Source organism: Pongo abelii, chromosome X (genome assembly GCF_028885655.2).
Source record: "Pongo abelii isolate AG06213 chromosome X, NHGRI_mPonAbe1-v2.0_pri, whole genome shotgun sequence".
NCBI classification, from domain to species: domain Eukaryota; kingdom Metazoa; phylum Chordata; class Mammalia; order Primates; family Hominidae; genus Pongo; species Pongo abelii.
This window is the reverse complement of record NC_072008.2, coordinates 68,802,992-68,826,478: the sequence shown is the minus strand read 5'-3', so window position 1 is coordinate 68,826,478 and position 23,487 is coordinate 68,802,992. Positions and strand designations below refer to the sequence as shown.

Here is a 23,487-nt window from a genome sequence, read left to right as displayed (position 1 = left end):
GGCTTTCCCTACTCTGGGCAGCGGAGGGCCCGTCGGTAACGGGTGGAAGTTGGCCTCTATGGTCTCTAAGGGCACTGGTGTGCCAGAGAGGCAGACGAAGTTAGGGCGCAGGCGCTGCAGCTGGTTTTCCTGGCAGGTGAGTCCCTCCTCTGGGTGGCCTGGCGGCGCGATCCGCAGGGCCTTGTCTCTACGACTAAGGATAGGCCGGCCGAGGTGCTAAGGGTTTCTGCAGTCTTCCCAGATTCCTCAACCTCTCTGCCTCGTTACTCCCCGCCGGCCTCTAGCTCAGGAATAAACGTCCTGGTGGCGGCCAGGGCACAGTACAGCGAATGCACAGCGGCCACGGAAATGGGAGTGCGTGAAAACCAAAATCGACCCGGCGAGCCCCATTCGGGCAGGACCGGCTCCTTGAGGCCACGGTGTAGCCACGCCACTACCAGCCCGGCGTGGGGGCAGGAGTGGGGAGCCCCAGCCAGTGGTTCCGCACCCTCTCCGCCCCCTGCCAACACCACGCCTGCACTTATTTGCATTTAAAGAGAAACGCACCAAGGAAAACAGTGGGCGGGCCGGGGCACGCCTTCCCACCATAGCGATTGGGCCATATGCCTGCCAATCAGGACGCAGATGCCCCACCCGGTGGCCTCGGAGTACTGGGGGAGGGGGTATGGGGGAGCTACCCAAAGCCTGGGGAAGGGGAGTCAGTGCTGGAGGTGACTGGAACCGCGGCGACGGCGGCAGCAGCTGCGGTGGCGGCGCTCTCAGCCGTGGCAGCCGAGGCTGCAGCCCGGCCCAGGGCGGCTCAGCGGACAATAACCGGGCTAGGAACCTGACCGGGCCGGGTAAGCGTTGCGTACAGCCAGGAGCCTCCGCCTGCCCGCGGTAGGGTGCATTCCCGCGTGCTCTGCTCCTATGGACTGGAGGAGGGCACTAAGGACTAGGCGGGTCGGAGTCCCGGTCGCTCGCCCCTCTCCTTTGGAACCCGCTTTGCGGACTGTCGCGTGGAGAGGCAGAGCGGCCTTGAGTCCCCTGGGCACAAGCGACCACTGCTGGGGGGAGGGGGGGTTAGGGAGGGCGGGTAGGAAGGCAGGCTAGCCTGGGCCATGCCTCCCGGCTTTCGGGGGGGCGGGGATGGGCCCGCACGTGCTGCCGCACAGTCCCGGGAAGGGCGCCGCCAGCCAGCACCCCAAGCCGTGCATTTGTAGGCCAGGAGCTCTGCAGCTTTGTTGTAGCACATTTGCTGGAACAGCTGTGTAACGCGGGTACCTCCTCACCCCTCTCCCCGGCTGCCTGGCTGCCGCCCCTCCCCTCCCCTGTGCATCTCCAGCCTCTCCCTCCTTTCTGCGGACTCAAGCTGGCGTGCTGGCTTGGGACCGACGGAGACCGGCTTTGGCGTGGATTGGGACGTCCACAGACTGCCCCCTCCCCAGAGGAGCTCAGTTGGGCCTGTGGGCTGAGCTCAGTCGCACACTTCCCTTCAGAACCTTGGCCTTGCGGCCCCAACTAGCCGCGCCCCTCCTCCTGGGCCTCCGGGCGCATCTGGCGCCCGCCCCCGCGGTCGGGCAGGCTGGCTGGCAGCCGGGCTCTTGCTGGTCCTTGGGTTAGAGCAGCGGCGCAAGCTAGTCCTTGAGTTAGAGCTGCAAGGCCGCTTTGTCTCCCGCCTCGCCTCGCCTCGCCTCACCTCCTTTTGCCTTGGAGAATACTGGCCCCGTTTTCCTCTCCAGCCTCCCGTTTAAAAATAGCGATAGGCACGGTGTTTGGGGGACATTTCCTTGCCAGAGGCCGAAGGAGCCCTCATTGTAGTACGGAACGTATCATACCATCTCTGTGTACAGGAGAGCTAGCGAGGTGGCCAAACCGTCCAACTTCGCAGTTACTTAACATACCCAGCCCGCCAGGCCCCTGTCATTGTCTGCTGGAGACACTTCTGACACTGGTGACCGCCCGAACGCTGGACTTTGCTTGGCTCCCCCAGTGGTGAGGGGCTGCGCCCGCTACATGCGTCACAGCCCAAGCGCCTAGGCGGCAGCTGGACTGGCCCTGCGGAGCTGGTCTCCGTTTGGCCAGGCTCCTTTCGGCAAGGGCCGCGGGGTCAAGGCGAGCCTTGTTCCACACACAAACATCTCCCTCTGCGGCTCTGCCTGCCTGCTGCAGCGGCGTGGGCATGGGCAAGGCAGAGGGCACTGCACTGTTGGACTGCCTGCCCCACCGGGATTCCAGCAGAGCCCCCTCCCCCAGTGTGGCTCCCCTCATTCGGCACCATCCACTGCACAGTCACTGCACCACGGTGCAACTCTGGCAGTGGGCTCTCTAGGCCTTTTTGAGGAATAGGACAGAAGAAGCCACTGAGGGGCTTGGTAGGCTCTTCTTGGACCTTTGATTAACCTCTGGTGTGGAGAGCCCTGTGGGCTGCAGCGCCCAGGCAAAGCTTGGGCACTTTGAGGAGGGGCAACGAGAACCAGTAAATTCCTCACATGGGGGAAGGCTAGCTCTGGACCTTTATGACAGGAGCCAGGACCACAGATATCACACTACAGTCACCTCCTCCCACCTTGATTAGGCCCCAACACAAACCTCTACTTGCAGCTGGGCATCTCTAGCCCAGGGCTGGACCTGCCCTCTGCCTTGTCTCAGGCCAACAGGCACCTAATGTATCTGCTCTATGTAACTCCTTTGCCCATACCCAAACCCACTCAGCCTACACCTGTCCAAATCTTCTTCCTTCTCAGACCTCAGTTCTGGGCCTACCTTTTCCTTGGTGCCTTTCCTGCCTGGCTCTTGCCCACCCATGATGACTTCTTTCTTCTCGGAACTCCTCCAGGGCTGCCTACTTCTCCTGGGCATATTCAGGCTTAAATTATAATAGGATGCAGACTATAATTAAGTTGGCCTGCCTCTGTTTTGTCTGATAACATGGATGTCTGGGTTCTCTCAGAACCCTTTGGAGGAGTAAATAAAACCTGGACCTCAGCCACAACCCTCTCAAAGCCAAGCAGTGCAGAGCAGTTAGTGATTGTTCCGGAACGACTTGCTTTCTTTGTAGAGTTTTCCAGAAGACCTTTACCTTTCCAACTTGCGCTTGTCGTGATTCATATGAAAGTGACTACAGAAATGGTACTCAAGGCTCAGATATGTATTAAGTGTGCCTAATGAGGATGGATTAGAAGGGGGATGATTGCAACTACAAGAAAAAAATCATGATATATCTTCCCCCAACAACAGGCCCAGGATTTGGAATGCTCAGATCCCAGACCATGCATATCTTTGGTTGCTGATTCGTGAGCCTAGAGACAAACTACGTGGAGAGAGATGAAAGATCTGTATAAGCAGGGGGATCATCCTTGGAAGCTGCCAGAAAGTAGAGGGGTTTGGTAGGCAAAGCATAAGCAGACCCAGGAATGGGAGGGGAGAAAGTGATTGACAGGCAGGGTGAGGGGAGTGAATGAGTCTATTCTGGTTGAGATGGTGTGGCTCAGAGGTAGAGAAGAGATTGAGGCTCAGTGATGGGGTTTCCCAGATGCCAGGCTGTGGAATGAGAATCTGATCCTTTTAGGGGAAGGGGGCATGAAAGAGTAGGGAATTGGCAGGGAGTTGCTATTTTTGTATATAAATATACGGTAATAAAAACGAGGTTTTTGAATGAGTTTTAGAATGGGGTCTTAGAAAGGGATCAGAAGCATGCTGCAAAGTCAGCCAGTTAAGAGGCCACCTTTGGATCTGGAAGTAGAGCTGCGGGCAGGCTACCTCCAAAGGAAAGTTTTACTATGTTAGCCTCCCTTTGGCATTGCAGGGGAAAGGGCAGGAAGAGGTGGGAAGCAGGGCCTAAATACCAACATGGTTGGGGCTGAGAAGTGTTCCCCAGGCCTCTGCTGAACACCTTCCTCTCAGATGGACAGTCCTTGGGGAGCACCAGTTTGAACTGCTATGCTTAGAGATGAGAATCCTGAGCCTTGGAAAGCAACAGGGGCTCGCTTAAGGTCACACAGCTATTTAAGGATAGGCTCCTGCTTCCCGTGCAGTGGCTCTTTCCACTATGTCCCGTGGAACCAGCAGCCTCCAATCAATGCAGATTTCATTAACCATCCCCCTCATCTTACCTCCCTCATTCCCTAAGAGGAAAGGGGGGCTGAGTTAACTTGGGAGCTTCATAAGGGGAGCCTCTCACTCGTTTAATGTCTCTTTTGCCTCTTGGTCTTGGCCTGCAGTTTTGCTGGGACTGAAAATTTCAAAAGGAGAGGAGGTAGTTGGAAGAATTTGGCAGTCTAATGATCTGCTTCTAGTATAGTGGAGGTATTAAAAATTCCTTAAGGGCCGGGCCTGGTGGCTCACACCTGCAATTCCAGCACTTTGGGAGGCCTAGCCGGGTGGATCACTTGACCCCAGGAGTTCGAGACCAGCCCGGGCAACATGGCAAAACCTCATCTCTACAAAAAATACAAAAATTTAGCCGGGTGTGGTGGTTTGCACCTGTAGTCCCAGCTACTTGGAAGGCTGAGGCAGGAGGCTCTCTTGGGCCTGAGACATCAAGGCTGCAGTGAGCCATGATCACGCCACTGCACTCCAGACTGGGCAGCAGAGCAAGACCCTGTCTCAAAGAAACACGAAATTTCCTGAAGAACTGTTACATCTCCACTTGTAGATAGTGTGTATGGAAGAAACAACCCTGCTCCACTAGGAAACAGCAGCAAGCCTGGCAGGTAGAACCAAGAGGGAGAAGGGGTTTCCAGCCCCTTTGCTTAACAGATGGGCTATCTAAGGCTACAAAAGAGAATGTCCAACGTTATTTCAATTTCCCTACCTGAATCCTGTCTAGGCAGATACAGCGGGTGATAAAGGGTTAAGCCCCTGAGGCAATATTTCATAGCCTTTCTGTGTTACTCATTCCTGGGTCACCTGCCTCATTGCCCAGTTCTTTCTCAGGGATAATCTGAGCCTGTCATGCTGTAGTTAAACCTTGCATATGTGCGTGCATGTGTGTGCGTGTGTGTGTGTGTGTGTGTGTGTGTATGTGTGTTGGGGGAAGGAGTTGCAAGCAGCTGGCCACCATTGCTCTTCTGCTTAATGATCTATTGGAGATTTCATAGGCATTAAACTCTCTCTCCACCCCCAACTTCTGTTCTCTGAATTAAATAATCTCAGAGTCTTCCATCTCCCCTGCTTTGTCTTATTTTTCAAACCTGTGCATGTGTAAGTGTATTTCTAGCAAAGGCAGGCAGGGGAAGCAGAACCACTACAGAGGTACAGGTGCTAGCCCAGTAAGAGTACGTTGCTCCCTCCACCTCCTTTTGGAATTAGGGGAAAATATGAACAGTGGAGAAAATGACCTGAGGGGCTTGGTGTGGTCATAGGCAGGCATACTGTTGCTGCAGTGGCCTTTGTGACCCTTTGATCTGCATTTTTTTTCAGCATAGAGATTTCATTGGTTTCATCTCCTACGGTTTTTCCCCCTGCTGGGCTTCTAAGTGGATACTAACCCTCCATCCCTAGTGAGTATGCCTCAACCCTCCCTCTCCATCTGCTCAGCCCTTCTTGCTGGGGGCTGTGGCTCTTTTCAGGGGAATGAGGAATGGCATGACCAGTTCTGGCCCCCCTCCTTTCTGGATATGTTGGAAATATTCACAGGCCAGACTCAGTGCATTTTGAAAGAGCAAAATGTTGAGGGGTGGTGCAAGGAGTGAGGCTGGGCCACAGTGCACCTCTGTCCTGAAGTGGTGAACTAGGTCCAACCAGCTAGGTAACCAGGCCTAACAGTAAGACCTAGGACCCTCAAAGCCAATCCAGTGCCCCCTGCTATGCCGTCTGACTCAGCAGCCATTAGAAAACTGGGCACAGGACCACTCCTCCCCCAGCCTCTCAGGGCAACCTGGAGCAAGCAGACTCCCTGGTCCAATCTCCCATTTCTATATGAAGAAACTGAGGTCCAGAACAGGGAAAGGATTTGCTCAAGTTAACTCAGAAGTCCAAAGCTCCTGGTCCCCAATTCAATTCCAGAGTTCTTCCTCAAATCACACTCTCCTTGTCCCCTCCCAAGCTTCAGTTTCCTCACTTAGCTTCTCACACAGGGCATGGTTAGTAGAGGGGAGTGGACACATAGGAAAGTCAGAGGTATCCGTTGTTCACTTGACCCAGCTGCTCCTCTGTAGGGTTTCCTTGGCTGTTCTGTCACATCTGTTTCTCTGGAGTTAGCTCCTCTCCTGTTCTTCATTTGAACGGGGGGTGGGGAAGGGTTGGCACCTGTCTGATCTCACTCTAGCTGGGCTAGTACTGACTTAGTGGAAGCCTATGCAGGCAGGCATGGTATCCACTTCAGATACACTTCTCTCTAAGAAAGTTTGGGAGCCTGAGATGGGAGTGGCAAGTAAGTGGCTCCCAAAGTCCCTGTCATTCAAGGCAAGCTGGGCAGGGAGGGGACCTCAAGAGCCTGAGGAGAAACCTGGGGCACTAAGAAGACTCACCAGGAAAGCCCATTTCTAGGGAGAGGTGGTATCTGGGTGACCACATCTCCCAGACTGGGCAAACCCCTGTGTATTTGGGGCTGGGGCCAAGAGGCAGAGAAACAAGGCTGAGAAACTTGTGAGGAGCACTCAGGCAGAGCAAGCCTTTAACATCAGACATAGGGTTTTGGCCCTTATCCTGTAGGCAATGCAGAATAATTTGGTAAGTGGAGGAGTGAAGTGCTGAAACAGGAGTTGTAAGAAAATGAATCTGGCAACAACGTACAGGATGAATGAGATGGGAGAGGGGAGCCAGGGGGTGCTGCGGCAGGGAGGGGCTAGAGGGGCTCAGCTAAGAGGCTTGTGTCATCTTTGGAGAATGTGGGGTGGCAATTGGGGAGCTGGAGAGGAAAAGGTGCCTGCAAGTGGCCTCATCACAAGAGCCCTTTATTGAATATCTGCTTAGTATGTAGTTACCAGTTTGCTTTTACATTGATCATCTCTAATCCTTACCACAATCCTCATGGTAGATAGCATTTTCTTCATTTTACAGATAAGGCATTTGAGTGTCAGAGAGGTTAGGCCACTTTCTCAAACCACACAGCCTATAGAAGGTGAGGCTGGCATTCCAGTTCCGGACCAAGAAACTTCAGCTGAATTAGAATTCAATTGAATCAGCATTGTTTGAGCTCCTGCTGTGTGCTAGATGTAGTAACTGTAAGATGAAGGAGGGTCAATTTGAGAGAGATGAATGAACAGACCAAAGCCTGTCAGGATGAATTACACAAAGCTCAGTATGTGAACAAATCAGTTGAGGGGGGCTGGTGGGGGAATTGGGACAGAGAGAGAAGTCCCAGTTTGGGGTCTTGCTGCATCTGGAGTTGGTGAGATGCCCTCTGGGCAGGAGGTGCCCCTCAGCAGGAAGGCTGCAAATTAGGGGAGGAGTGGATGAAGGGGTAGGCTGAGGGGGCTTTGCCAGCTGCCTCTACAACTCCATCAGAGGGTACCAAGCCAAGCAGCCCTTCCTTTAGGCTCTGACCAAATAGTTTTGAGAGCAGTGGGTGTTAGAAATGGATCATTCAAGTTCCAGATCATCTGATAAGTCATTTTCCTTAAATAGCTCAAATTCTGCATCTTTGTCCACGTTGGCAGGTTTCTGGTTTTTGGGCCACTCAAACCTATCTCTTAAGGAAAAGGGGAGTAGAGTGACATGTCCTGTAGTTTGAGAGGAGTGGTGGTAGGGTTGCTGATGAGGAGAGCAGCCACAGGCTGGGTTGTTGGCCCCTAGATTCTGATGTCAGCAGGCTTCCTGGAATGTGTTTGGTAGGACCCAAACAGTGGCAACCAGTGAGGACTGAAAATGTGGCAAAGAAGGCTTAGCAGGGCTGGGACAGAGGTGGGATGGGAGTGGGAGATTATAGTTCTTGCTGGTGTGAGGGGAACCTTTGCAGTTCTCTTGCTCAGTCTTCCTCCTTTGATTGGTGGCCTGCACAGTGCAGCAGAATGGCATGAAATTGAGACTCAATAGTTCTGGGAGCTAGTGTGGCTCTGTCACCATTTCACTATGTGACCTTGGACAAGTCTTTTCCCAAGTCTAGGCACAGTTTCCTTCTCTGTGACAAGGAGTTGCCATCCCCCACCAGGCCTGAATAATGGGTGACTGAGGAGGGCAAATGTGGGGTATGGGAGTAGGGAGTGCTTTGTAAAGTGGTAAATACCCTGAGGGTGAAGGATATCTGTTGATTTGCATTTCCTTTGATGTTGGTACTTTTAGCTGAGTTTGACCTGGGCTAGAGAACCTGGCTAGTTGAAAGTCCCAGATAATCCTTGGCTGCTAGCCAGTAGCTGACTCTTTTAGGTCCCTGAATATCAAATTTGGCTAAATGAGCAAGTGAAGCCTCCTATGACATGACCACACAGTTATCCTCATTTACCATTTGCCATTTGGGGAAACTGAGCCCCAAGGAGGTTTGGTGACTTACCCACAGAGCCCTAGGGAGCACCCTACTCAACCTGACTGAGATGATTTTACTTCTAGAGATTGTTCTACCACAGTTTGAATAAAATATGAATAAAAGTTAGTTACTATAATGTTTTTAGCTTCTGCTATGTAATGCACTTGATTTGGTACATTATGTGCATTGGTTTTACTTCTTACAATAGCCCTAAGAGGTAGACACTCTCAATGGCCTCATTTTACAGTTAAGGAAACTGAGGCATAAACACGGGAAAAAACTTGCTGGATTTCCCCTAGCTGGGCAGAGTTGATTCCAGCGCTGAAATGGCCAGCTCTCTGGAGGGCCATCCTCACTATTTTTTCTTTAACCAACCCTCCCCAACATACAGAAGGGCAGGTGGGCCTGAAGTGGGCTTGCTTTCGGGAAGACTGCTTGGAACAGGCCTGAGGAACTATGGCTGGTCAAGGCCATGTCTCTGGAGCTACTGCATAAATCCACATGCTTCTTTTTCTTCCCCCAATTCAGCCCTCTTTAAGTTGGCCATGCTGGCCCCAGGAAGCTGATTTGGAGCAGAATGTGCGAGGCTCATGTTGCAGCTGTCCCTTCTCCTTGAGAAGGGTCTCTAGGGCAGGTATGTGGCTGGCCTCCTGCCTATGTTTTAAGTGGAGAGGAGAAGGAAGAAGCTCTTCCTTTGTAGCCAGCCTTCCGCTGGCCCCAGAATGGCCTGAATCTGGCTCAGGGAGCTGGAATGGCCCCAGCACTTTCTACCACAGCCTGCTTTCTGCCATGATAGCAGCAGCTGCAGCAGGCAGTCCCTGCAAGGGACCACAGAGTGGCTTGGGAGGGTTCTCTTAACCCCCAGCCCACCTGAAACTCAGCCACACTGGTTGAGGAACATGAGGGTTGTGGGGCCCTGCATTTGGCAGTGCCACTTTCTTGACAGGACCCCCAGGGAAAGCCAGTCCCAGCCTAGGGGATCTGCAGAGTCTGTCCTTTGCTGTCTCCTTTGCTTTCTGCCCCACCTCACTCTCCTGGTGAACTCTTGTGGTCCTAAGTAAAGGCAGCATAACCCATTGAGGAAGGATAGCTTTGGCACCTGGTTGGTTAGCAAAGAATATGGAGAAGAGGCCTAGGGCAGAGGTAGCTAGGTGGGGCTAGGCTAGGGAGCTACCAGCTATGGGTGACCCTGCCACCTTCCTTCCCAGTGTTCTGGGTGACATAGGCAGAGATACTGTGAATGACTGTGGGGGGACATGGCTCTGGGAGAGAGAATGCAGAGTACCAGTTTAAGGCTGGTACCTGCCAGCAAAGATGACTCTGGACTTGGTTAGGAGAAGGGCCTGAACTGGACGGAGAGAAACTCCATCCCAGGGACACCCTGCGTAATTCATCTGTCTCCTACAACACACACAGAGGGCGTTTCAAACCTTTTAGCAGAGGAGTTTGTATAGATACACACACCTCTTTAAAATCCCCTCATATCTGTCTCCTTCTCAGCGTGGGCCAAGGCAGCAAGTCCCTGAGCTTCCCACAGTGAATGGCTTTCCCAAATGAACAGCCTTTAACAGATGGTCAGTTGCTTCCTAAGAAACTGGGATCTGACCTAGAAGGAGTAATAATAACAGTAATGACAATCTTTCTCATTTGCACTGTACTATACAGTTTATAAAGTGCTTTGTTTGTGCCTATTATCACATCAACTCATCACACCACTGTAGTTGGAGTGGGCAGGTAGAAGGATAGGTAGAGGAGCAGTTTTGATCTCAAAATAGCTCACAAGTACCTGCATTTCAGCAGGCTACACTGGCCCGTTTAGGGTCCCTTGGCAGATGGGAGGCTGACATGGCCTGGACCCCAGCCCTGCGGTCCATGGCTCCTTCCACAACACACTGCAGCTCCCTGTGACAGGAAAGGGGACAATACAGAGAGAGGTGAGTGGGCTGGCCTCTACCCCCACAGAGCATAGGAGCAAGGGCAAGGGAAAGCCCAAAGAGACTGTCCTCTAACTGGGGCGTCAAGGCTCTGGAAAGCAGCCTTTGTGATTGAATTTGCCGAATCGCTCTGTTCCCAGGAACTCCAGCCCCAAACCCAGCAGGACAAGTCAGCCTTTGATTCACAAGGATGTCTAGGTCCTAAAGCTTTTCACTTGGCTCTGAGGTTTTCCTTGAGGCCCAGCCTTACTGCCCAAGAAGTGTCTTTCTCCCTTTCACATTTATCTTGGAATATGTTTACAAGGTATAAAGAATGATACTCCACCAACCAGCTTTAGAAATAACAGGGGCTATTCTTTAAAGCAGCGTTCCCCAACCTTTTTGGAACCAGGGACCTGTTTCGTGGAAGACAATTTTTCCACGGATGGAGAGGGGGAAGGTTTTGGGATAAAAGTGTTCCATCTCAGATCATCAGGCATTTGTTAGATTCTCATAAGGAGAGTGCACCCTAGATCCTTCGCATGCGCAATTTGCAATAGGGTTCACGCTCCTATGAGAATCTAATGCCTCTGCTGATCTGACAGAAGGCAGAGCTCAGGTAATGTTCACCTCGCCCTCCTGCCTGCTGGTCACTTCCTGTTGTTTGGTCCAGTTTCTAACAGACTGTTACATATAGGACTCTCCCTGTTAGCCTAGGAGCTCCCTAGATGCAAAGGCTGGGAGTTCTCCCTTCTTGGCCTGCCCTGAAGCACTGAATTCCAGAGGGGAATAGAATTTCACAAACAACTCCAGTACTGCCACCCCAACTCCCCTATCCCCAACACCGTGACGATAACCTTAGCAGTAATTTTAAGGCTGAGGTAAAAAATGTGCTGTGGAAAGTAGGGCATTCAGACATGATAGGGCCCCTATTCCCACCAGACCCAGGGGCAGAAAACTGGGTGATTGTGTGTTTAGGTATGATTGTGTGTGTATTTGGAGGTGGGAGGGGGCGCTGTCTATTGTGGGACTATCAGTTGCAGGGCTGAGTTGGAACAGTGTGATGTCAAAATATGTTACAGAAAAATCTCTAACCTGAGCAAATGGCAATTCAGATCTCTGCAGAGAGAGGTTCAAATGAACTTTCCTTTTCACCTGCTCTTTTCTTTTCTGGATAGCCAGCTGTTATCTTGCTCCAATTTTAATATTCAGTTATGCAGAGTGTTCTTTATGGAAGCTTGGATCATCACACTGATGATTCAAGTGTCAAGCCAAGCAAGGCAGCAGGCACAAAATTAATGTTTGCAAGACAGAACCAGGGGCTCCAAGGCTAGAGTGTAGCTGCCAGCCTCTTTCCACGCTCAGTGCTGGTCCACAGTCTTCCACTTTAGGTGAATATGTGAGTCTTATTACTATGGCAAGCAATCACAGGCCTGGTGTACTGTCCAGCTGTTCCTGGACCAAGGGTGCTTGCTTCTCTCTCCCTCTCTTACTCTTCCTTCCCTCCCCTTCCCCTTCCCCTCTCCCCTCTCTTCCCAGATCCCCCATCTGCTGGTGCCACTCTACAGAGAGGGGACACATTGGTGAGGGACTTCCCAGGGAGGGGGTCATTGGGTTTTAGCAGGCTGGTCACTGAGCTAGCCGATGACCAGAGGTACAGAGGTATATTGTGGTGGATAGTGGCTAGGTCTTGTTTTTATTCCATCTCTGTTGATATTTGGGCATTTGGAGGATTAAGAGCCTTGACCAGAAGGGTGTGGCTTGCACCAGGTTTATTTATTTTAAAAGCCATTGGGAACCTATCTCACACACCAGGAATATGAATCATGTAGGGCCTTCAAGGAGTTCCCTTCCTAGATAGGGAGCTAGATGGGGACAAAAATAATAAGAGGAGGAGAGTAGAGGAGAAACAGTCCACCTCATGGTTCTCAAGTAGAATTTGGGGTTCCATTGATGACCACATTAAAATATCTTCCCAGCAGGACAGCCAATAGAGGGTCTGGCTTAGACCCACCCTCATATCACCTCTCTGAGGGAGAGATGTTGGTAGGCCTCTTGGATGGCGAATATTGAAGCCCAGAGAATACCTTTCTTGAGGCTCCCATTTCATTGTCTTAGCAGGTTCTAGATTGCAGACCTAGTTTGTGGATGTGTGAGGCTCCTATTCTGAGATTCTGAAGCCTGAGCATGGTTCTGCAGGCAATTTAGGAAGCTTTGGATGGGAGGTGAAACTTCAGGTCCACTTTTCAGTCTCAGACAAAATGTCAGTAAGAGCCCAGACTAATGTGAAACTGAAGCTTGAATCCAACAGAACCCTGTGAGGACTCAATGGACTGTTTTGCCAGATGCTTTTCAAAAATTCTGTGATGTTGGAGCCAACATCCCTTTTGCCTTTCTTGTCTCTCCCTATCCTCATCCCCTTTGATAATTGATAATACCTCCCACAGCCAATAGCACCACTAGGCCTTTCACACAACTGCAGGTCCCCCTGCCCAGTGGTCCCCTGAGCTTAGGATGGTCTGAAGGGAGTGGACCCAGCAAGAAGGTAGGGAATGAAGGCTTCTTGTTTCTCAGTGTAGAGTTTTGCTGCCTTGGGGCCCAGAGAGAGCTGGCCCAGCAAGCCAAGCATATCGAGTGGATTAAGATTTGCCCCACATTTTCCCTTATTTTCTTTCTTGTTCCACTCAAGCCTGACGTCCGGTGAAAGCAAACCCAGCCTAGATGCTTGCTCACTAGTATCTGTCTCTCTGTCTTTGTCTCTCCTATCTCCTCCAGACCCCACTGTGATGCTTCCTGAGTGATAATGTTATAACAGTGCCTGGAAGCCTGAGGCTGCATTTCCAGCTGGACGTACCTCAGTTGTCCCTATCATCATGGAGACCCAAAAGGATGAAGCTGCTCAGGCCAAGGGAGCTGCAGCCTCTGGGAGTACCCGTGAACAAACAGCAGAAAAAGGAGCCAAGAACAAGGCAGCTGAGGCGACAGAAGGACCAACCTCAGAGCCATCCTCATCCGGCCCAGGTAGGCTGAAGAAAACTGCCATGAAACTCTTTGGTGGCAAGAAGGGTATCTGTACTCTGCCTAGTTTCTTTGGAGGGGGACGGAGCAAAGGTTCTGGGAAAGGCAGCTCCAAGAAAGGTCTCAGCAAGAGCAAGACCCACGATGGCCTGAGTGAAGCAGCCCATGGCCCTGAAGATGTTGTCAGTGAAGGAACTGGCTTCTCCCTGCCTTTGCCTGAGTTACTGTGCCGATTTCCCAGCTCTCAGAGTGCCCATGGGGCTTTGGAGACAGGCCCCAGATGTAAGACATCTGTGGCTGGAGCCACAGAGAAAGCTGTGGCTGAGAAGGTTCCCTCTATGCCCAAGCCAAAGAAAGGCCTAAAAGGCTTTTTTAGCAGTATCCGCCGTCACCGGAAGAGCAAGGTCACTGGGGCTGAGCAAAGTGAGCCAGGGACCAAGGGGCCTGAGAGGGTCAGAGCCAGGCCTCATGAGCACGTGACCTCAGCCCCTCAGGTGCCCTGCTTTGAGGAGACCTTCCAAGCCCCTAGAAAGGAAAATGCTAACTCCCAAGATGCCCCTGGGCCAAAAGTTTCTCCAACACCAGAGCCTTCTCCACCAGCTACTGAGAAAATGGCCTGTAAAGATCCAGAAAAACCCATGGAGGCCTGTGCCTCAGCACATGTGCAACCCAAGCCTGCCCCTGAAGCCAGTAGCCTAGAGGAGCCCCATAGCCCAGAAACAGGGGAGAAGGTAGTAGCAGGAGAGGTAAACCCACCCAATGGCCCTGTGGGGGACCCGCTGAGCCTCTTGTTTGGGGATGTGACATCCCTGAAAAGCTTTGATTCATTGACAGGTTGTGGTGACATAATAGCAGAACAGGACATGGACAGTATGACAGACAGCATGGCCTCTGGGGGCCAGAGAGCAAACCGAGATGGGACCAAGCGAAGTTCCTGCCTGGTGACCTACCAAGGAGGTGGGGAGGAGATGGCCTTGCCAGATGATGATGACGAGGAGGAAGAAGAAGAGGAAGAAGAGGTGGAATTAGAGGAGGAAGAAGAGGAGGTTAAGGAGGAGGAAGAAGATGATGACTTAGAATATCTGTGGGAAACTGCCCAGATGTATCCAAGGCCCAATATGAACCTGGGCTACCATCCCACCACATCCCCAGGCCACCACGGCTACATGCTGCTTGACCCAGTTAGGTCTTATCCTGGCCTAGCCCCTGGGGAACTTTTGACTCCTCAGAGTGACCAGCAAGAATCTGCCCCCAATAGTGATGAAGGTTATTATGACTCCACCACACCTGGATTTGAGGATGATTCAGGTGAGGCCCTGGGGCTTGTCCGCAGGGATTGTCTACCCCGAGACAGCTACAGTGGAGATGCCCTATATGAGTTCTATGAGCCAGATGACAGCCTTGAGAACTCTCCACCTGGAGATGACTGCCTTTATGACCTCCATGGTCGAAGCTCTGAGATGTTTGACCCCTTCTTAAACTTTGAGCCCTTTTCTTCCTCCCGGCCACCTGGGGCAATGGAGACAGAGGAAGAACGGCTAGTGACCATCCAGAAACAGTTGTTGTATTGGGAGCTTCGGCGGGAACAGCTTGAGGCCCAGGAGGCACGTGCCCGAGAAGCTCATGCCAGGGAGGCCCATGCCAGGGAGGCCTATACTCGAGAGGCTTATGGCAGGGAAGCCTATGCCAGGGAGGCCCACACTTGGGAAGCTCATGGCAGGGAGGCCAGAACCCGAGAAGCCCAGGCCCGAGAGGTTCGTTCTAGAGAGACTCAAGTCCGAGAGGCCCAGGCTCGGCAGGAGAAGCCCGTCTTAGAGTATCAGATGAGGCCCTTAGGCCCATCAGTGATGGGCCTAGCAGCAGGGGTATCAGGGACCTCTCAGATTTCCCACCGGGGAATTACCTCAGCTTTCCCCACCACTGCGAGCAGCGAGCCAGACTGGAGGGACTTCCGTCCTCTGGAGAAGCGTTATGAAGGAACCTGCTCCAAGAAAGATCAAAGTACCTGCCTGATGCAGCTCTTCCAGAGTGATGCCATGTTTGAGCCAGACATGCAAGAAGCAAATTTTGGAGGATCTCCCAGGAGGGCCTACCCTACTTATTCACCCCCTGAAGATCCAGAGGAAGAGGAGGTTGAGAAGGAAGGGAATGCCACTGTGAGTTTCTCACAGGCCCTGGTAGAGTTCACCAGCAATGGAAACCTCTTTTCCAGCATGTCCTGCAGCTCTGACTCTGACTCATCTTTCACTCAAAACCTCCCTGAGCTGCCTCCCATGGTGACCTTTGACATTGCTGATGTGGAACGGGACGGGGAAGGCAAGTGTGAAGAGAATCCTGAGTTCCACAATGATGAAGATCTTGCAGCCTCCTTGGAAGCCTTTGAGCTGGGCTACTATCACAAACATGCCTTCAACAACTACCATAGTCGATTCTACCAAGGCCTGCCCTGGGGTGTGAGCAGCCTCCCTCGATACTTGGGACTGCCTGGCCTGCACCCTCGACCTCCACCTGCTGCTATGGCCCTCAACAGGAGAAGCCGCTCTCTCGACACTGCAGAGACCCTGGAGATGGAGCTCTCCAATTCCCACTTGGCCCAGGGCTGCCTCGAGTCTGATGAGCTTCAGGCCCAGCAGGAAGATTCAGATGAAGAGGACGAAGAGGAGGACGAAGGAGAATGGAGCCGAGACAGTCCCCTTTCCCTCTATACTGAACCCCCAGGGGCCTATGATTGGCCTGTTTGGGCTCCCTGTCCTCTTCCAGTGGGGCCAGGTCCTGCCTGGATAAGCCCCAACCAGCTGGACAGGCCTTCCAGACAGTCTCCATATAGGCAGGCAACCTGTTGCATACCTCCTATGACCATGTCAATATCACTATCAGTGCCAGAGTCAAGGGCACCTGGGGAATCTGGGCCTCAGCTAGCTCGTCCCTCACACCTACACCTGCCCATGGGCCCTTGCTATAACCTCCAGCCACAGGCCTCCCAGAGCGTGAGGGCCAGGCCTCGAGATGTGCTGCTGCCTGTTGATGAGCCCAGTTGCTCTTCCAGTTCTGGAGGCTTCAGCCCCAGCCCTCTACCACAGGCCAAGCCTGTGGGCATCACCCATGGCATTCCTCAGCTGCCCAGGGTCCAGCCTGAGCACCCCCAGCCTCAGCCCACTCACTATGGGCCTTCCAGCCTTGACCTGTCAAAGGAGAGGGCCGAGCAAGGTGCCTCTCTTGCCACCAGCTACTCCTCCACTGCCATGAATGGAAACCTAGCCAAGTAGTTATCATCAATTCTGGAGTAGGGGCACGGGGCCTGAGCATGTGAATGGGGATCAGGGGTTGGGCAGAAGGGTGGGGGGGGTGGGGGTTGTTGTTTAACTTGAAAACCCTTTGGGCCAAAGAAAACTCCTGTGAGTTTTCACCTTGGTTTTCCCACTTCCCTCTTCTGCCATCTATGGCCACATTCAACTCAAGTGCATCTGCCCAGGGAGGCTGCTGCTGCTACTGCACTCCAGTTTTTGCTTTCGAGGTTTCTTCTTGTGACCCACGCCGGGTTTGGGATGCTGTAATTTTGTGCCTATTCCAGTTGCCAAGTTAGTGATTTTATATATATATACACACACACATACACACACACACACACACACACACGCACACACATATATAGCATGCATCCTTGACACAGGCTAAACCTTTAGTGCCCCCTGCCCCTTTCCTCCAATGAATGATGAACCACTGATTAGCAGCCAAGTCTGCATTGCCTCCCGCTTGGGGAAGTGGGGCTTATTTGCTATTAGCAATGTGAAATTATGGTACAGATCTTCCCCACCCCTATTCCTTTTGGCCTTGGCATAGCTGCCATCATTATATCAGATGACTATAAGCTATTCATCCCAGCTAGCTGTCCTTAGAGAGGATCAAGTAGCGTGTGTCTCACAGCCTATCGCTGTGGACTTTGGCATCATGACCAGATGGGGGCCTTTTAACCTGTCCTGCCATAGCTTGGGTTAAAGACAAAAACGCTAATCCCCTTGATGGAGTGATAAAATTCATCCATTTGCAAACAGAAGACAAAATAAGGTTCTGTTGTGGACACTCCCATAGAGTGTTGAGCTCCGGAATGATAGGATTTTTTGTTTTCCTTCTTTTAAGCCTGTGACTACCTGAGTTGCAGATGCTTTTGAATTTTTGTTCTTTTTTCCTCTAAAGGAAATTTTCATAATCTCATCACAAGGAACACGGTCTTTTAATTGAGATAAGGGAAGAGAAGCAACCTAAATTAGGCTTGACTATAGGGGCTGGGGTTTTTGTGGAGTGTAGGAGAAAGATAGAAAATGAGGGTCCATTTATCACAGCCAGCAAGAAAGGGGATTTCAGACTTTGCAGAGCTTAAGGTATCTGAGTTTCTTAAAAGGGAAAACTCCCTTCTCAAGCCTCCCAACACAAAAAGTTCCTTAAGCCTTGCCCATCCCATCATTTGGACTCTGTAATAAGGCCCCAGGTTTGCACTCCCAAGACAGGATACCAAAGGCATCTCAGCTGCTGTTCTGGGCCCTTTAAAGAGCTTTTATCTTCCAATTAGCCAAGTCCTTAGCATCATCAAAGGACAGGGCTTCTTGGCAGTTGCAGCCCTTTATGGAATGAATGGCACCCTCCCTTCTCCTGCATCCATGCAGTTTTCATGTTAAACTAGGTTGGAAATACTGGTGGGGAAGAGCTTGCTGTCAGGAAGACATTGGAACAGGCTAATCTTGCCAAGTTCAACCTCTCATTAATCACCTATAGGAGAGGGTTCCTTTTACATTTCTTTGTTGGAAATGGCATATGGAACATTTTTTGCTTGGCTGTGTTCACTGAAATTATGATTATTGCACCCCCGCCCCCACATCCCACCATCTCCATGCCTGTTGAGAGAAGAAGTCAACGGGGTTCTTGCCATTCCTGAGATATGGCAATTTAGCTTGGGAACAGATGCTGTTTGCCCCCTAAGTCAAGGTGACTTAGTGGGCAAACTGTTTCTTGGCCAGGGGATGTGTCCATGCTGGTCTTTGTCACCATTTCTCAGATTCGGGTTGGCCCAGTGCCCTTACTCACAAATAGCAGACCTGGCTGGTAGAAGCTGCACCCCTGGAAGCACCACATGAATTTGCATGGCACTAACACCACCACTCAAGGGACCCAGACCAGCTCTTCAGGCTGACTTTGGCTACAGATACATTGTGAAGAAATGTATCTGTTGTAGAGCTGGAGAATGAAAGAGGGTGAGGAAGGCCATCCTTACCCCAAGCACAGCATTCCAAGAGAGAAGTGCCCAAATTCCAACTTTCTGGCCTCTTACCAAAGCTGCTCTGGGATGGTGGGGCTGAAATTGGCCTGGCTATTTGGCAGGAAGTAAACACTCACCAAATGCCTTTACAACAGGGAAAAACCCACCTCTTGCCTCTTCTTTCAGGGCAGCTTGAGCTCCTGTCTACATGTGGACTGTGCCAGCCACAGCAGGCAGTAGAGCCATCACCAGCCTCCAGACCCTGCTGGAGAAAGGCCACCAGCCTATCTGGGAAGAGAAAAAGGAGGTGGCCAACCTTTGGCTAAGGGCTGAGGGCTGCCCTCAGGGTCAGGAAGGCAGCATGAGGCATTGTCTCTGAGGGGCACTGGCATAGCCCTGACACACTTTGATGGGCTTTGGAAGGTCACACACCACAGAGTAGGGCCTGGGGCTGAGTGAGAGTTCATGGTTTGGACAGCCTTGCTGCCTGCAAGTCCCTTCACTGCCCTAGCCAGCCCAGGAATAGGATCCTTACCACCTGAAGTGGGGCAGCCAGGATATGTGGCTGCAGAAGCAGGTTCCTTTGAATCTCTAGAGCTAAGCAGTTTATGGCTGAAACCCAATGGCAGCCTAGAGGAGGAAGGAAGACCTGTCTGGGGACCCATGGTGATGACAGCACAGGGTGACATTGGGAGAGCCAGCCAAGCTTCAGGCCTGTTTCCAAACACAGACTAGTGCTGGCTTGGGTGGCAGCAAATACACCCCAGACCACTAAAACTGTTGATATCATGTCCACACCTCCAAGAGTACTACTAGATGAACACCATGTCTCCATTGCAAGGTCCTGCAATAATGCTTTTGGATGTGACTTTAAGGGAAAATGGGACTTAGTGGAAGCAGCTGCCTTCATCTTATTACCCAATAGGCCTAGTGCCAGACAGCTGTGATCCTGAGAATTCCCAGATGAGACTGGTCCTTGGAGGACCAGTGAATGTGGATAGAGAAGGCCACCTAGTAGGCCTCTCCCAGGGCCAGGATGCCAGTTTCTTGGTGCTTTAGAGTCTCCAAGGAAGCACTGCCTTGGGGCCCAGTTCAAGCCAGCCCTACCTATCTGGCCTCAGCTTGGGTACCAGGCCACAAGACTGCCCGGATAATGGGTTTAGTAAACACCAGTCTCTCTCCCTCCTTAGTCCTATGCCAAGAAGGGAAGTAGCTTCACACACTCGGAAGGCTGGGTGTGTACCCTTCATCCTGCTGCCAGCAGCTTTCCTTACCTGTGCCAGTGCCACCACCCCACCTGCCCTCAGCCCCCAGGCCCAGTTGCTAGAGGGAGGCATGGGGTTTAGCAGGGAGACTTCAAGTTTACCCATGTGTATGTTGCATTCAAGTTGTTTTTAATATATATATATATCAAAAGTCAATTATCTATTTTTATATTGTTTGCATTTTATATTCATGGAAAACAATGTTTATCAATTGTTCTTTTCTGATTTATTTTTAAGCGGTGCTGTTTACAGTTTTAAACAAAACAAAGATGACACAAAAATTGCTGCTGCTTGTGCAGAGGGCCGGCATCTCAACTGCCTAGGGCCCTCCCTCTTTCCCCTCTCCCTACCTTAGCTGTATCACACTGTCCGTTCCCTCCCCCCATGACAGGGACAGCAGAAGATGCCCAGGTACTGAAGACAAACGCCAAGTGACTCAGGCGTGTGGGACCTGGTAGACAGCTTGTCATTTTCTGGCTTTATTTTATGTTTTTCTTTCTTTTGAACCCTTCTTCCCCATGTCTAGACCCTCTGAGAGTACTCATGTGTCTTATTTTTTTCCTCTTTATGTTTTGTGCTTTAGTTTTGAAATCAGAGTGCCCATGTTGTGCTATTTGTCTTGTTGAGTTTCTCCAAAGGAGCATTTTGGGAACATTCTCCACCCAATGGGGAAGGAAGGGGGTTTCAACCATATCCCCTTTCCCCAAGAAGCTGTGGGAAACAGATGACAATGATGCTTGCACTATCAGGAATTTACCATCTCGTTGAGGAAACCCTTGCATAGGACTTCCTAGGAGCTCAGTTGATTGTGACATTTGCCCAGAAGAGAGGCTTTGGGGAACTCCTTCACCCCTCTTGCTGCTTTGGGGGAATCTCCTCCCCTACCACCATTCCCCCTCCCCTGCCCTGCTCCAGCTCACACGTGGATGGTACTTTGGGGAACAGTGACTTTCAGGGTGATGGCTTGCTGGCCTGATCCCCGACTTTCCAATCCTATAGTCACTCTAAAGAAGAAAATCCACATGGTATGTATATGTGTGAGGGTTGGGTCTATTGAGAGGTGGGACTTTAATTATTGTTATTATTATTGGTGCTTAATTTTCCTGCTGTATATGGGGGTGGGGGTGGGGGGGAATAAAACAGGAATGTATATTTAGGTCATGTTAAATAAAATGGCTGGAGGAAGGAGGGAAGAAATTAGGAACTGCAGTACATCATCACCCCAGGTGTAAGAGTTATTTCTCTCCCAGTGCAGAAAGGGGAGTGTGGCCCCTGGCTGTACCTGAGCTTCCTCTTCTCCATCCCTGAGACATCACAGAATCACCCAGGTTCTGACCTCTCCACTTCTAGCTCTCACTGACATCTGGATATCTTGATGCACTGCCTGTTTGTAACAACATATACTTCTTTGCTGAATGCTAATAAACTTCTGGGTTCAAGAGGGAACCCCTCAGTCACTAATGTGCATTCTTGTGGTTTGTTCCACAGTAGTGTGCCTGTAACCCATGGTTGTTGGGATTGCCTTTGGAGAGAAATTGAGAAACCAAGGAGGTGGTGGATGGAGGTGGAGTGGGGAGAACCTAGCAGGGGAAACGGAAGCCAGGGCTGAAATTGAAAGTAGAGGAAATTGCAGTTTTTCATCCAAGCCATGCCTTATATCCCAGTCAGATGCCATATTGGTAAACTCTCTATCACACCTTCTATGCCTTAAGACCTGCCCCTTAAGTCCCTGTGCACTGCCAGGGGCTGGCTAGCACTTCTAAAATTAGCCTCAATTTCTGCAAGTATGCGGCCTCCCTACCAGCCAGGAGACAAATGTGTGTACCTCCTGCTGATGGCTCAATCAAAAGGTTATGTCTAATGGTGGGACCAGCAGGCCAAGCTGCAGGAATGGCATCTTTTATCTGGGCCTATGGGCAGAGATGCTGGCCAGATAGCTGCCTGCCCCACCTATTCAGCTGTTGGGCTGGGTGGGGGGATGTGGCTTCTGCCACTTATTTCAGGGCATCTTATCCAGTGAGCACCAGTGGTATACCACAGCAACAACCAGTCACCTTGGGGGCATGTGCTGATTTCCAGGCCTGTCCTAGCCTAGGTAGGAATCACTTGCCACTTTCTGTTACCACACAAATGCCTACCTATGCCACCAACCAAGAGAAGGTGATTGTGCTCATGGCTTTGGCTTCTCTAATCCAGATTCTTACCCTTGCTCCCTGAGTTCCCCCCAACTGCAATCTCTAAGCAAGCCAAAGGGCCTGAAATAGCAGTTGCTTGAAAGTGCTGTGGGCAGTGCTGCTGTGGATATAATTGAAGGGATCCCTAGGGCCCCTTCCCAGACCAGCAAAGAAGCTTGGTGGCCCTCAGTATTTCATGAACCAAGCAAAGCCAATTAAAAGCAAATTAGCAAGACAAAAAAAGAGAAACTTATGGGAGGGGAGTTGATATTTCATAGAAATTGGATTAATTGTCCTGGGCTGTCCAGGGAGGGAAGGAGCAGGCATGATTGCTAAAGGAACTTTTGGAGCAAGACCCCCTGGGAAAGTCCATAAAATCTCATTATATCCATTAGAAATTCATAGGGGTCCTGGAGTCTGAGAGGCCTGGGTTTCTGCCCAGTTTTTGCCCCCAGTTAATCAACTGGACCGTGGGCAAATCTCATCTTTGGCAAATCTTGGGCTAGATTTTACTTGACTAGTTCCCATATGCAAGTCAGAAGACTGGGCTACCTCAAATGACTCAGGACTTTTTCAACTACCTAAGTGCAGGATTTCTCACCCTGATTCTGACTCAGGTGGCCTGGGAGGGAGTATTTTTTGTTTTACCCACATGATGCTGGTGTATTGAACCTGCTGGACAAGAGCTCTTCCTGTTCTTCCATGACAGATGGCTGCCTTTGCTGTGGTCCCCTGAGGAGTGCTTTGCAGTGCTTATTGGGGTGGGGGTCGGTGGGGGTGGGTGGCGTTGATGGAGGGAATTTCTTAAGAACTTCCTTTTACCATCAGGAAACTCACTTTGGTCAGCTCTAGCACTGTTCTATGGTCTGCTTGAGGGCTGGGGTTGTGCCTAGCAAGTGGTCAGCCCTTGTTTCCAGTTAATGTTTAAAGCAGACGTAAATCCAACAGATAAGAGAGGTTTTTGTAAGCCTTTTGGAAACTGCTGTGGACAAGCTGCTAGTTCCCCGCTGCCCCACTTCCAAGGAAGTTGACTGGGCTCTGGGCCCTACTGATCGTGTTCTTCCTTTGCTTAATAACTCCTAGGCTTTAGCTGAGCTGCCTGGCTTCTGGGAGCCAAAACTAACCAGTAAGAGCAAGTGACCTCAGCGTGACATTTTGTAGTTTGCAAACTCTTTCCATCTTTGTTATCTTCTAAATGGCCCTAAAAAGTAGATGAAAAGAGCAGGTAATTTCATCCCCACTTTGTAGATGAGTAAAAGCGTCATGGAGAAGTAGAGTGACTTGCTCATGGTTATATAGAATACTGACTGCAAGTCAGTGTGGAAGAGGGTAGGGCAGGCTGGGGTAGAAGAGGTGGTAGAAGAGAAAGTTTACTGCTAATAATTCTCCAAGCACAGAATGAATAATATCATTGATATGTGCCAGGCACTAAACACTACATTTTCTTGTGTAATCCTCAACTTAACCCTATGAAGTTGAC

At 51.1% G+C, this 23,487-nt stretch overlaps 1 protein-coding gene across 1 annotated transcript; it reads left to right on the top strand.

Annotated features, from left to right (window-relative positions):
• The first annotated feature begins 653 nt into the window (after positions 1 to 653).
• On the top strand, positions 654 to 22,755 carry AMER1 (APC membrane recruitment protein 1). The gene is made up of 2 exons (XM_002831729.5): positions 654 to 839; positions 13,075 to 22,755. The coding sequence occupies exon 2, from the start codon at positions 13,173 to 13,175 to the stop codon at positions 16,581 to 16,583; it is 3,411 nt and encodes a 1,136-aa protein (XP_002831775.1). The 5' UTR covers positions 654 to 839; positions 13,075 to 13,172; the 3' UTR covers positions 16,584 to 22,755.
• The last annotated feature ends 732 nt before the right edge of the window (positions 22,756 to 23,487 follow it).

What these genes read in the sequence shown, in the direction of transcription:
- AMER1 (XM_002831729.5), top strand. Translation starts at nt 13,173, where the DNA reads ATGGAGACCCAAAAGGATGAAGCTGCTCAGGCCAAGGGAGCTGCAGCC.